The sequence below is a fragment of the Nannobrachium achirus genome (assembly GCF_963921795.1).
Source record: "Nannobrachium achirus genome assembly, chromosome: 10".
NCBI lineage: Eukaryota > Metazoa > Chordata > Actinopteri > Myctophiformes > Myctophidae > Nannobrachium > Nannobrachium achirus.
Window position 1 is genome coordinate 56,970,634 of NC_137819.1, and position 13,079 is coordinate 56,983,712.

General features: G+C 41.4%; 1 protein-coding gene across 1 annotated transcript in view; it reads left to right on the top strand.

Moving 5' to 3' along the window:
* The window catches only part of grhl2b (grainyhead-like transcription factor 2b), a gene marked incomplete at both ends in the record, with an annotated part of 31,982 nt that extends 19,230 nt beyond the window's left edge, over positions 1 to 12,752 (top strand). Inside the window, 8 exons of the mRNA XM_080734715.1 lie at positions 2,253 to 2,411; positions 3,297 to 3,354; positions 5,318 to 5,457; positions 8,044 to 8,081; positions 8,327 to 8,418; positions 10,440 to 10,525; positions 11,449 to 11,513; positions 12,638 to 12,752. Of these exons, the coding sequence (XP_080590841.1) occupies positions 2,253 to 2,411; positions 3,297 to 3,354; positions 5,318 to 5,457; positions 8,044 to 8,081; positions 8,327 to 8,418; positions 10,440 to 10,525; positions 11,449 to 11,513; positions 12,638 to 12,752 (753 nt within the window). The remainder of the gene's footprint in view (positions 1 to 2,252; positions 2,412 to 3,296; positions 3,355 to 5,317; positions 5,458 to 8,043; positions 8,082 to 8,326; positions 8,419 to 10,439; positions 10,526 to 11,448; positions 11,514 to 12,637) is intronic.
* Positions 12,753 to 13,079: the final 327 nt, after the last annotated feature.

Sequence of the window (13,079 nt, forward strand, 5' to 3'; positions counted from 1 at the left end):
CATTCTTTCGACAACCAGCCTCGGCAGGTTAGCTACTCACCCGCGTCACGGTTACTGAGGTTAGGGTTAGGGTTTGGGTTAGGTTTAGGCATAGAGGTTAACACTAACAGTCACCCACGGCTGGTTAGCTTTTCACCAGGTTAACATTCACCCGCGTCGAAAGAATGGACCATCGAACTGATGCTATGTCGCAATATCGACACTCTCCCAAAAATGACATAGCGTGTAGTGTAGTATGTATGTAGTACGTTAGTATGTGGTGAATATGTATTGTGAATAGGATACCCGTGGATGAGGTTTTCCCCATGGCTGCTACAGTGAATGTTTTTTAATGGCTGACGTTAATGATCAACCAACCAACTACTGCAATGTCATGGATTGCGTAATAAGAATACATTCATATTCCACAACAAAGGAAGGCGGTTCAGAAATCGTTAATTTATCCATTTGTACCTGAAATGTAGGCAATTGAAAATTAAATATGGACTGACTGAAGATACAGTAACTCTTGAGCTTTCTGACAATGCTGACATTTGTATACTCTCAGAGTTAAATCAACCCTTAAGATTCTCCAGTGTATTGTGTGAAACTGTCACAGTGTCCGGATAATGTTTCAATTTAATAAAAATAATAAATTAATAATAATAACAACTTGAACCCCAGCTCTTGTAGATCGGTATTTTCCCGCTGAGAAAAACAAACACTAGCGTAGAGCCCTGAGGGACTCTGCTCAACCATGTACGAGAACGTGTGAGGTTCAGGTGGTTAACATAATATTAGTAATCACATGAGTCACTACTATTCTTGTTGCAGTGTTGCAATGTGTCCTGTGTCTTGGCGGTACCTTGCTGATGTAACCAGGTAGCAACAGGCAGGCAACACTGTTTCCAATGTCAAATGGACATATTTCAACTTTATTTCCTACCTGCGATTCTATTCCGGGTCTCCTGGCCCCCACATGAGAGACGATGTGTAAACCTTTCAATCAATAGATAAACCTTTCAATCAATAGATCAATCTATCGATATTGTGCTTAGGAGCTTGCGGCAGTACTTCTTGTCAACCAGTAGGTGTCCTATGGAGCCAACCTCCCACCACTGCAGAGCTTATATTGTATCAACTCATTCTGTGCCTATCCCGAACATGTTCGGCTTTATTTCAATCCAATACAATTTTGTTTTTATTAATTGACTTACCCTGAGCTGCTTGTAGAGTCGTGGGTGGTCCTGGCTCGTCCTACGCTAGCCAGCTAGCCATTTTACATGGTCCGACGATATATTCCATTAAAAATGGTTTAAAATACATTTTTGAGCCCCCCAATGTTCACCAAATGTTCAGCGCCGCTTCCGGAACGACGTCCAGTGTGCCTATCCCGAACATGTTCGGCTTTTTTAATGAAATGAATAAAATGATCCGAGGCCTTCTGAAGCCTGAGCCTAAATTTAAAATCCAGTGTTCCAAATCCGGGGGCCGCCATGCCGGCCGTTAGCCGCGAACGGCGCCGCGAATCGCCGCCGAATCCAATGAAAAACCACATCTTTGGAGGCCCATATCTCTGGATTGTGTTTTTAGGGATGTGGCGCGAGGTTTATTTACGGCGAAATCGCCTAAAAATTATCTTTTAAATGACAAAATGCTAATAGCTATTCTGTAGCCATTTTCATCCGGGACCTTTCCATGACGTGCACGAACGTGAGCACGCGCGTCACTGCAACGTGAGTCCCCGGATGCTAATGCGCTCGCCTATGGGACAAACCCTGGCATTCTTTGGTGCCCTCTAGGGGCTGGCACTGGAAGCGTTAACATACAGTAGTTGTCGGGTGGAAACCTTGTATGTCCAAAACCGTTTGTTTTGTATTTATCATTTTTTTAAATGATTTAAACTAGTGAAAACAGCCGATCTACAAGCACACAACGCCTCGTGGTGCGAGGTGTTGTGTGCTTGTAGATCAGCTGTTTTCACTACTTTTGTGTGATGGCCTTGTACGATGAAGCAGTGCTGTACTTAGAGAAAAAATGTACAAATTTGAAACTTGGGGATACGAGGTTTCTGCCCGACAGTGACGATACTCTACCAAACTGATTGGTTAAAATACATTTTTTATTCATTAAAATAAGTTCCATATTGCAGCTCTATACTAACAGTCAGGATTGATCATTGCTGAATGGCTACTGCGATGTGTTGCTATAGTAAACAAGTGTATGGTAAACGTCTTCCCAACCCTTTGCCTTGTTCCCTCCCCCTCTCTCAGATCTTCATTACGGTGAACTGTCTGAGCACGGACTTCTCGTCTCAGAAGGGAGTGAAGGGTCTTCCTCTGATGATTCAGATCGACACCTACAGCTACAACAACCGCAGCAACAAGCCGCTGCACAGGGCCTACTCACAGATCAAGGTCTTCTGTGACAAGGTGAGCACAATGCTGTAAATTAAGATCCTTTTTACATTTTTATATCAGGTACAGCAGGTTGACATAATTGAAACTGTATTAGTCCCCTCAGATTTCTTTGAGAACAATGTATTTATTTATTTCCTTACTTAATTACTTTCCAGGGACAATGCACATGGATTTCAATTAGAGTTAGCCCATGAGCTTATTTTCAGTGAGCTCTGAGTTGTCTGTAGTGTAGGCAGCTAATTTACATTATGTAAATGTTATTATAGCTGGGAAAAAAAAGAAAAAAAAATGATAACAAAAATAAACCACTGTCAGAAGTGAATGTGTTAACGTTTATAAAACATGGTACATTCAGTCATCCATTCAGGATGGTAAAGGACTCTCTGTGGAAACATTATTACTACAGCCACAGCTGAGGTCTTTCCTTGCAGTCTTTCCCCCTCTAGTGGTTTAACCTGTGCAATGTACCACCACACACACACTTGTGCACACACACACACACACACACACACACACTCACACGCACGCACGCACGCACGCACGCACGCACACACACACACACACACACACACACGCTTTCTATTTCTTTACATGTACTGATGAGCTCACTGTAAAGTCCGTTTAGGGCTGCAAGTTAACTATCGATTATTTTCTTAGCAATTATGTTTTATTACAATTACTTTTTTGATTAGTAAAATAATTGAGAAGCATTTTTGGTTGTCTTTTTTATATTGATGAATGAAAATGATAAATGCAAAACTAACGGTTTTGGACAAACAAGGTTTCCACCCGCCTTGCTTCTTTGCGTTCTGTCTTAACAGACCTAATCCGACTGTTCCTGGTTCTTTCTCACAGTTTATTTATAAACAGACTTATTTCACTTTATGTTCTTCTCAGGGAGCAGAGAGGAAGATCAGAGACGAGGAGAGGAAACAGTTCCGCAAGAAGACGAAAGGTTGGAGCAAACTGCATGTGTGACAAATAAACAAGATATCATCCTTGTCGGGTGGAAACCTCATATCTCCAACTTTCAAATTTGTACGTTCTTTCCCAAAATAAATAAATCATCGTACAAGGCCGTCCCACATAAGTAGTGAAAACAGCAGATCTACAAGCACACAGTGCTTGTTGATCGGCTGTTTTCACTAGTTTAAATCATTTTTAAAATGAAAAATGCTAAATGAACGGTTTTGGACATACAAGGTCTTCACCCGACAACGACGATATATTTGTGTTCAAGACATCCATAATAGTATTACAGGGACAGGTGAGTGTTCGAGCATAGCTAGCTATTACCCATGGCAATAATAAACCAGAGACTCTTCCACACCTACATATTGCCAGGTGCATCAGAGAAGTCTTTATAGTGTGTGCCAGCGGTGACGCAATTGTAGTCCTTAGCGGCCATTTCTTGGGTCAAAACACAGGTGTTTCAATTGTTTGATTGCATAGAACTAAATGCTTTACTCCAATCAGAACACCTGTGTAAGGCTGTGTTGACCCAAGAAATGGCCGCTCTTAGAACTACATTTGGCACACCCTATAGCCTCCATATACACGTTTTATCACAATGTTTCGATTTTTTTTAAATAGTTGATGTGTTTTTGAGAATCAATTATATTAACTCTTATTCTGCTTTGAACGTTCCTGTTCGCCCCAATTTTAACGAGTGAGGACGGCCAATACGGCGCTCGTTCGTTTACCTCGTCTGATGACTGTAAGCTGATGAGGGGTCGTGCCGCCGTGTACTGTAATCACATCGCGAGCAGTGATGTTCTTAAAAATCCATTACGCGTTGACATCAACGGAGACCATTTTGCTTCCGTGTTGATTATCTCAGGCCCTGGGGCTGTGTGTGCATTTGTGTCTTCCCATTGTATGGGAAGAGGAAGCGGCCACATTCACATTAATGGCATTACGCCCCCCTCTGCTGGCTGGCCTGCGAAAGCGCAGCCTACCAGGCAATATAAGGCACAAAGATATAAAAAAAAAGAAAATCTCTAAATCTACTATAACGTTGCAAAGGTAAGCCGCTTTTTGATGGCGCCAGACCCAATAAATAAATAAATAATCTGGCAGTAAGAGAGTTAATAAAATCAGTTATATTTTAAGGTTTATTTTGATTAACTGTTGCACCCCTAAGTCCCATAATTTGAGTCTTTTCTTCTACACTCGATAATAATAACACAATACAAAATGCAATGGTTTATTCATCCACTTGCTTGATCATGACGAGTTATATCAGTGGACCATAATAGTTTACTCTCCTGTCATCTTTGTTGTTATTTACCATAGCATACCATAGCTTGGAAAAAAAAACATATCTCAATCTCTATAAGTGAGAGGAGCTTTTTTTGCATCCAGGTTTTAATATCAGTCAGGCAGGTGGTGAGGGTGGAGCGGGTGGTAGCAGCGATGGTTTTGGAGGGGAGGTACAGCTGAGTGTCGTCTGCTGTTCATACTAGAAATGTCATGTTTTCCACATGTTATTGTATTCTACGCAGTATATAGTTCATTTATTTATTTATAACTCTGAAATAGAATTTGGTTACTTTCATGCACTGTCAGAGTTAAATTTACTGTGTGGTTTGTACACTTCTGGTACAAATGGGAATTGATATCGTCATTGTCGGGTGAAAACCTTGTATGTCCAAACCTGTTGATTTGAACTGGTGAAAACAGCCGATCTACAAGCTCACAACGCCTCGCACCGCGAGGCGTTGTGTGCTTGTAGATCTGCTGTTTTCACTACTTTTGTGCGACGGCCTTGTATGATGAAGCAGGGCTTTGCTTTGCGAAAGAACATACAAATTTGAAACTTGAGGTTTCCATCTGACAACGACGATATATGTATTATATTATTATATATAAATTCTGTATTCTCAATGTAAATTCTCTTCTTTGCCGGTGTCTTCTAGGGAAGGACGGCAGTGTGGCTGTGATAACAGGTCCTAAGAAGCCCGACACGACCTACTTTAAGACCATGAGCGACCTGGAGGCACAGCCCGTCCTGTTCATCCCTGACGTTCATTTTGGCAACCTGCAGAGGGCGGGACAGGTAGGAGCACACAACCTGGTGGGACAGGTAGGAGCACACAACCTGTTGTGCAGTGTTGTTTTTGACAGCAAATTTTGATTTAGTTTTAGTCATAGTCTTTTCAATAAAATGTTATTTAGTTTTAGTCATTATTTAGTCACCTGAAAAGTTTTAGTCTAATTTTAGTCAACTAAATATCATAAGATTTTAGTCGACTAAATCTACAGTTGATTTAGTCAACTGAAATGTATTTTGGCAGGCCTCAATGGCATCGTAACGACTCATTTTCACAGCTCACAGCGCGACGCGTTGTGAGCTTGTAGATCGGCTATTTTCAGCACGCAACACCTGAGAGCAACCAAACATAAAATGACTCTCTTCTCCACTTGTCCCTCCCTAACGTTTTAGTCTAGTTTTTGGAGCTGTGTGAAACACAGGCTCCCTATACGTGGCTGTGTGGGTCTGTCTGTGTGTCTGTGTGTCTGTCTGTCTGTGTGTATGTAGCCTGAACTTCCTAAACTTCGGCACGCCACTAGTCCCACAGTTTTTGCACCACACACTCGCGCCATATGTCAAATTGACCGGCTTCATCGGGAATCGTGTGCTATTACTTTTCTAAGAGAAAAGTTGTATCGTTTAATTGATATTAATTTATTAGTGAATTAATTTTCCCCATTGACTTATAATGGGAATGGCAAAAACTCACATTCAATTATTTTTTTTCTCGCAAACCATAGGGGCTACAGTTACAAAACTTGGAGAGGAGATTTATAATGATATCAAGGATTAAATTAAAAAAAAATTCGTCACTCGGCCTCATGGTGGCGCTATAACAGTCCACTTTACGTTTCGGCCTGTAACTCTTGAACCGTAGGTCGGAAAATTAAAATTCCCTTTTCCCTGGATTCCTTGGGTCATGACGCATCTCCTCATATAGGCCACGCCCATTTGCGCCAGGATAGATTTTCCGCCATCTTGAATTTTCTCCAAAACACACTTTTTGCTCCTTTTCCTACATATTTTCTTCAAATGTCACAAAAATCGGTACACATGATCTACACACACACACACACACACACACACACACACACACACACACACACACACACACACACACACACACAGCTCCACTTCACACGGGTGTGATTTTATTTTGTTGACGAAATTGTCAATATATTTAGTCTTAGTTTTAGTCATCACAGCTTAGTTTTTATTTTGTTTTTATTTAGTTTTCGTCAGTGAAAAAAAACGCAGTCGACAAAAAAATTTCGTCATAGTTTTAGTCGACAAAATCAACACTGCTGTTGTGCTGAAAAGAAAACAATGTTGCACATAAAGCTAAATATCTGGGGACCCCCCAAAATAATTTGGGGACCCAAAGGTTGAGAAACACTGTCTTAGAGATGAGTGTACAGCTCAGGAACCTGCTAGTGCCTACACATGGCATGTAGAGATTCCAAGCTAATGGAAACGAAAGCCTCTCTCTTCCTGACATTGTTGCAGTAATTAAAATAAAATAAAAAAGGTTTTAAATGACCAACAATGGTGCCATTGGAACGTGATTCCCTGCAGAGAAATGGTACTGTCCTAATAGTGCAGTGGTTCCCAAAACCTTTTAGCTCGAGACCCAAATGAGGTCAGCTATTCTGGGCTATTCTCACTACGTCTTAAACATTTGTTTCCTAATTTATGGAATTTATTTGATATTTACATTTTTATTTATGACATTCTTTTGTTTATTAAAAACAAATTGTGGAAATCCAAAAATAAAGGGATATCAAACATATAATTTTCCGAATGTCTGAGTGAGTGTCTGTCTGTCTGTCTGTCTCAGTGGCTGGAGCAATTGATCTGAAATCGCATCACCATTAGCATATGAACACACCTGACATAACTGTGAAGCCCGTTTGTCACTTTCACAAATCATATGCTGTATATTAGCATTTTTATGGTGTATCTACTATCTATTCTGCATCTAGCATGAGGCATATCTATTCTGCATCTAGCATGAGGCAACATGTTTAACCAGGTGTGTGTGTGTGTGTGTGTGTGTGTGTGTGTGTGTGTGTGTGTGTGTGTGTGTGTGTGTGTGTGTGTGTGTGTGTGTGTGTGTGTGTGTGTGTGTGTGGGTGGGTGGGTGGGGACACACAGTATCTCTGTAGCCATTAAACGAAACGGGTATTTCTTACATTGATGCTCCTACATATTATCATGCAAGCACCAGTTAAAGTTACTTTCCATCCCTCATATACTGTGTGCACAGTGCACACATCCCATAACCCACACACTGCACATCATTTCGGAGCTCATATCTTTGAATGGGTAAGGGCTAGTTTATTTAATTGTGACCATTGAAATGTGTCCACGACCCACAAATGGGTCCCAACCCACTGTTGAGCTACTGTATCTGCAGTCTCTGTATCTACATTTCATTTCTACTAATTGTTGGAGTGCTAATTTAAAATGGTTTCTTGAAGTGCCCTGCTAGTTTAAATTTCAGCATTAAGCCGTCAAGTTTTAAGGTTAAGCCACAGTATGTTTTCTTTTTTAGAATTTTGGTACGGACATAATACAGTAATGCTTACCGTACTATTCTGTATGTTTCAGGTGTTTGCCTTCAACACAGAAGAGATCGAGCGAGAAGGGTGAGTGTACCTTACTTGCAAATAAGCAAATGAACAAAACAATAAACAACCCAAAAAAAGCATTTACATCAATTCATGCAAATGTGACGCATGAAGTATGGAAATTAATGGAAACAGACACACGGACATCATCCTCATCACGAGAGTGGAATGCAAATAAAGCATTTCGGTGTGTGTGTGTGTGTGTGTGTGTGTGTGTGTGTGTGTGTGTGTGTGTGTGTGTGTGTGTGTGTGTGTGTTCTCAGGAGTGTGCTGGTTAAAAGAATGTTCCGGCCGGCAGATGAAGATCTGTGCCCCTCCCCTCATAAACAAATCAAAGCGGAGACCCATAAGCGAGGTAGCTTCACACACACACACACACACACACACGCACGCACGCACACACGCACACACACGCACACACGCACACACACACACCTCCATGGAATCCAGCTTCTTCAGTGATCACCTAAGTCGGCTTCACTTTGCATTACTTATATAAATATTTTTCTCATCACAAGCCCGACTCACTCTCCAGCAAATGAGTGCCAAATAAGTCACATCCCCACCAGGTTTGGACTGTGAATGTCAAGTTCTGCAACAGCAGAGAGCCACATTGTTATCTGCGGCAACCAGTTCTCTCTCTGTTCATTTGAACCCCACGGTTCCTGTTCTGGGGGCTAACATTCTGTGAAAATACGCATCGTGTTGGAGATCGGCTATATTTGGCAAAGATAAAAAGAATTGAGTGAAAAGGAGCGGGCCTAGACACCTAGGGGACTACGGTCAACAAAGTATAGTATAGGGCAGGGGTCTTCTACGTTTTCAGGCCAAGGACCCCTTAGTTGAGAGAGAGATGAAGCAGGGACCACAACCTTTTCATAGATTCCTTATAGTTTCATTGTTTGACAGCACAATAGAGGGTATGCGCGTGGACACTAGGGTTCAAGTCGTTAATATAAAAAGGATTGGAAGATTTGGAGGACCCCCTGTAGTAACTCTGAGGACCCCTAGGGGTTCCAGACCCCCTGTTGAAGACACAGGGGATTATTTCGAATCTGCTGTAAATAAACCGTGCGTCATCTAAATTTTAGATGATGTCTAAAATGCAGTCTCTACACCCATTTAGCTAGTTAGACAGCGCATTACCTGGTCGTAAAACCCGGCTCACATTGCTGAGGGCTCTCTGAATTAAGCCTCTGGATTAGTCACGGGTGTGTTCTGGTCTCCAAGAGATATCTGTGATATCTGTGCCATCACTGGGCTGGATGATAAGACCACCTTGAAACTGGTGTTAGGGCAGAGCACAAACAATGTGTGACTTGACTGTGCCACAACACACCTCATTTAAAGGCGCAAGATCATTTGTTATTTAGACCAGGGGTTTCCAAACATTTTAGACTCAAAAGAGACATTTTATGTCTCCCTGGGACCCAAAGCATAATCTGAATGCTCGTCTCGAATCACGCTCGCCCCCGCTTTTTTTTTCACCGACCGCACACCGACCACTCGGTGGGGCGATTCTTGTGTACTTGTATTAGTTTTACTGAGGATATGGTTAGAAATAACTTTACGGTGAGGCATAGTTAAGTTTAGGAGTAGGATTAGGTTTTAGCAGCATTTTACTGAGGTTAGGGTTAGGAATAAGGTTAGATTGTTCAGGCATTGTTTACTGGGGTTATGTTTAGGAATAGCAGGTAGAGACCGGTCAGAGTTTGCCGGCAGTGCATTGTAGATCAAAACGAAAAATAAAAGATTGGGAAACGGTGATCTATGGAGTTGTAAAAATTGGGTGGAAGATAGCGTGTCAATTACTATCCCGCTGCCTGTTAGCGCCACCTTGTGCTAAGATGCTGTAGGTCCTTCAGAAACATTAAATTAGAAGTGAATATTCGGAACGTTCTAAAAATGTAAAGCAATGAGTTGAAAATATGTCAACCACAAAAACAATACTATTAAATGACATGTACATTTAACATTCAATTGGAAAACAAAGAGAAAAATTTGTCATGCAAGCTGTAAGAAGTATTCATTCATGCCAAACTGGGGAAAGCAAATCAAAGGACCGTGGGCCAGACAGAAATTATTAATGTTTTTTTCTATCCAGGCATAGGCCTAATAATCCACTTCTCAAGAGTAATTCTTGTTGCTGCTCACGTATTTCATGTTCCAGAGCACAAGCATATGCTGAAATATGAACAGAATAATTCAGCTCCCTCAAACCGACCGCCGATTTTAATACCACATGACATATGTCTCTTCAGTTTTGACCTGATACTTGTATAAACATTCCACTGAATATTCTCTCTCTTTCTCTCTCTCTCTCTCTCTCTCTCTCTCTCTCTCTCTCTCTCTCTCTCTCTCTCTCTCTCTCTCCAGTGCTGCTGTATGTGAGGAAAGAGACAGACGAGGTGTTTGACGCCCTGATGCTCAAGTCCCCCACACTCAGAGGCCTGATCGACGCAGTGAGTAGTCAGCACAAGTATTCCTGTGTGTCTGGGGTTGCCTGGCGTTGCCAGCCTCTATCACACACTTCGTTTTGGGAAGAGAGTCTGGGATTTCAGGAAGAGTTTTCATTTCTGGGGTTTGCCCCAAACCACGTGCCCCAAGCTTACATAAACCACGTGCCCCAAGCATACAACCCTGATTGGCCAACCCTTGAAGCTGTTTGAGGAAATAGAATCTCAATGGATCGGTGCCAGACCGTACTACAACACCACTACCGCCAGGGGGTGTTGTTGTGTTCGGTCTGATTTATTAACCAGGCAATGTCTGGGGGTGAATTCAAGTTCACAAGTGTACAACCAGTGTACTACAGTATCCGTATCGTCACTGTCGTGCCAAAACCTCGTATCTCCAAGTTTCCAATGTATATGTTTTTTGGTAAATTAAAGTCCTACTTCATCATACAAGAGTGTTACACAAAAGTAATGAAAATAGCTGCTTGTAGATCGGCTATTTTCACAGTTTTAAATTGTTTTTAAAATAATAACAAAAAAAGGAAGGTTTTAGACATGCAATAATAATAGTTACCTACATCTCCCAGGATTGAAATTCTGTATTTTCATTTCAGTCCAACCTAGCTAATTCGCTGCCCACACGTGTGAGCAATTAGGAGTTAAGACGAGTCTTGCTCAGGGGCACACACATCAACATTGTTGGCCTGGCCTGGAATCGAACCTGGGCCAACCAAGGTCTCTGGTTCCCCAGGCAGGCTCTATAACCATTGAGCTATGACCGCCTCATGCAAAGTTTCCAACCGACAAGGATGATATACTATGGGGATTTTTAAGCAACGTTACGCTTGCTAAAAGTGTTCGCCTAGTTTGTGACAAATAAAGCCCTCGTGATTGTATTCTCAAAAAACGATTTCACTTGTTTTCCACAGATATCGGAGAAATATGGCGTCCCCACAGAGAGAATGGCCAAAGTGTACAAGAAGAGTAAAAAAGGGTAAGTGAAGAATAGTTTGCTTTTCCCCTCAGAATTTATTTTTGGTGCACGGAAACATTCTGAGGGTTAAAATAACACCTGAGTGTGTCCATTTTTACACTCCAAAAGCTCAGCATTTAGCCATTTGTTTTCACTAAATAGAATTTGCATGTGTTTTGATTGATTGACTGAATACTTTATTAGTCAGAAATGTAAACAGCACGAGGTACAGTCAGCCATTTAGGCTAAAAGGATTACACCAAAATCCATTGTGACCCTATCAATCAATCAACTTTATTTGTGTAGACTTCAGAGGTCCATTAAAAAACAAACACATAAAAACACTAAAATACATTAAAAAAAGAACACTCCAACACATAAAAATATCAGCTATAACAAGAGACAATCATACCAGTGTTTCCAAAAAGGAGACCAATACCATGTGTTCAGGACATCATATATTATAGTATATTAATAGTTCTCACCTTTTTTTATTGAGGCAAGTGAGAATGTTGACACGGTATTTCCAAGATATGGGATTAATAGTTCTATATATGGGCATAAAGGGGACAAGGACTGACACAGAGATCTCCATATATGCCCATTAATTTATTAGTGAATTACTTCACGTCACAGTAACCACACTTGCAATTTCCAATTGCATCTTTCTAGCTTTAAGAAGGCAGGGTCTATATCACAACTGTCAGTGTCAAAAGATATTGTTGGCATCAATTTAGAGCCATTTCATGACAGCCAATCAAAATCCATCTGAATTTGTTCATAGAATGTTCGAGAAGGTTATCTGTGTGGATGCATTGCTCTCATCATTATTGTTAAAGTTCTATAGTTATCGTAGTCATCATTCTTGGTGTGGATGGTGTGTGACTTCACTTGACCCTAGAATTCCTGTTCTGGGATGAACATTTGGGGAAAATATCAAATCTACAAGCTTACAGTGTGTCGCAACGCGATGTGTTGTGAGTTGTAGATCTATTTTCGGCATAGATGCAGACTGAAAACAGGATGGGGGCCTACTAGAGAGCCCTGGGGGACACTCTTCAACTAAGCATAGTGGTTTAAGTGGTTTGTTTTTCAAAATCGTATTATGTCTCCGGTTCTATTCACCATCTCTGTGGTTGTGTCAGGATCCTGGTGAACATGGATGACAACATCATCGAGCATTACTCCAACGAAGACACGTTTATCCTCAACATCGAGAGCTACGCAGACGCCTACAAGGTCACACTCACTGAGATCTGACTGGCTCATTGTGAAGGACAGTTTTGCCATTTTTCAACCTACCCCGTTATGATCCGCTCGTATGGACATATAGTATAGTTCCAAAGGGAACTACTGTATGTCTGGTCTGCTTGTTCTGTTTCACTTTTGGACTGTGTGCGGAAATGGCCGGTTTCCCTGCAAACATTTGGTTGTATTTCAATCATCTTTGCTTCTACAAATTAAATGAACATGCTAAATTGAAATAAGCTCCACAGGAGAGGCCAAAGGACCGTGAAATCTCATTGACTCGGATTCAAGAGACACCAGCTGGCTGATATCGAGGAGACTGCAAACGATTGGCCGCGT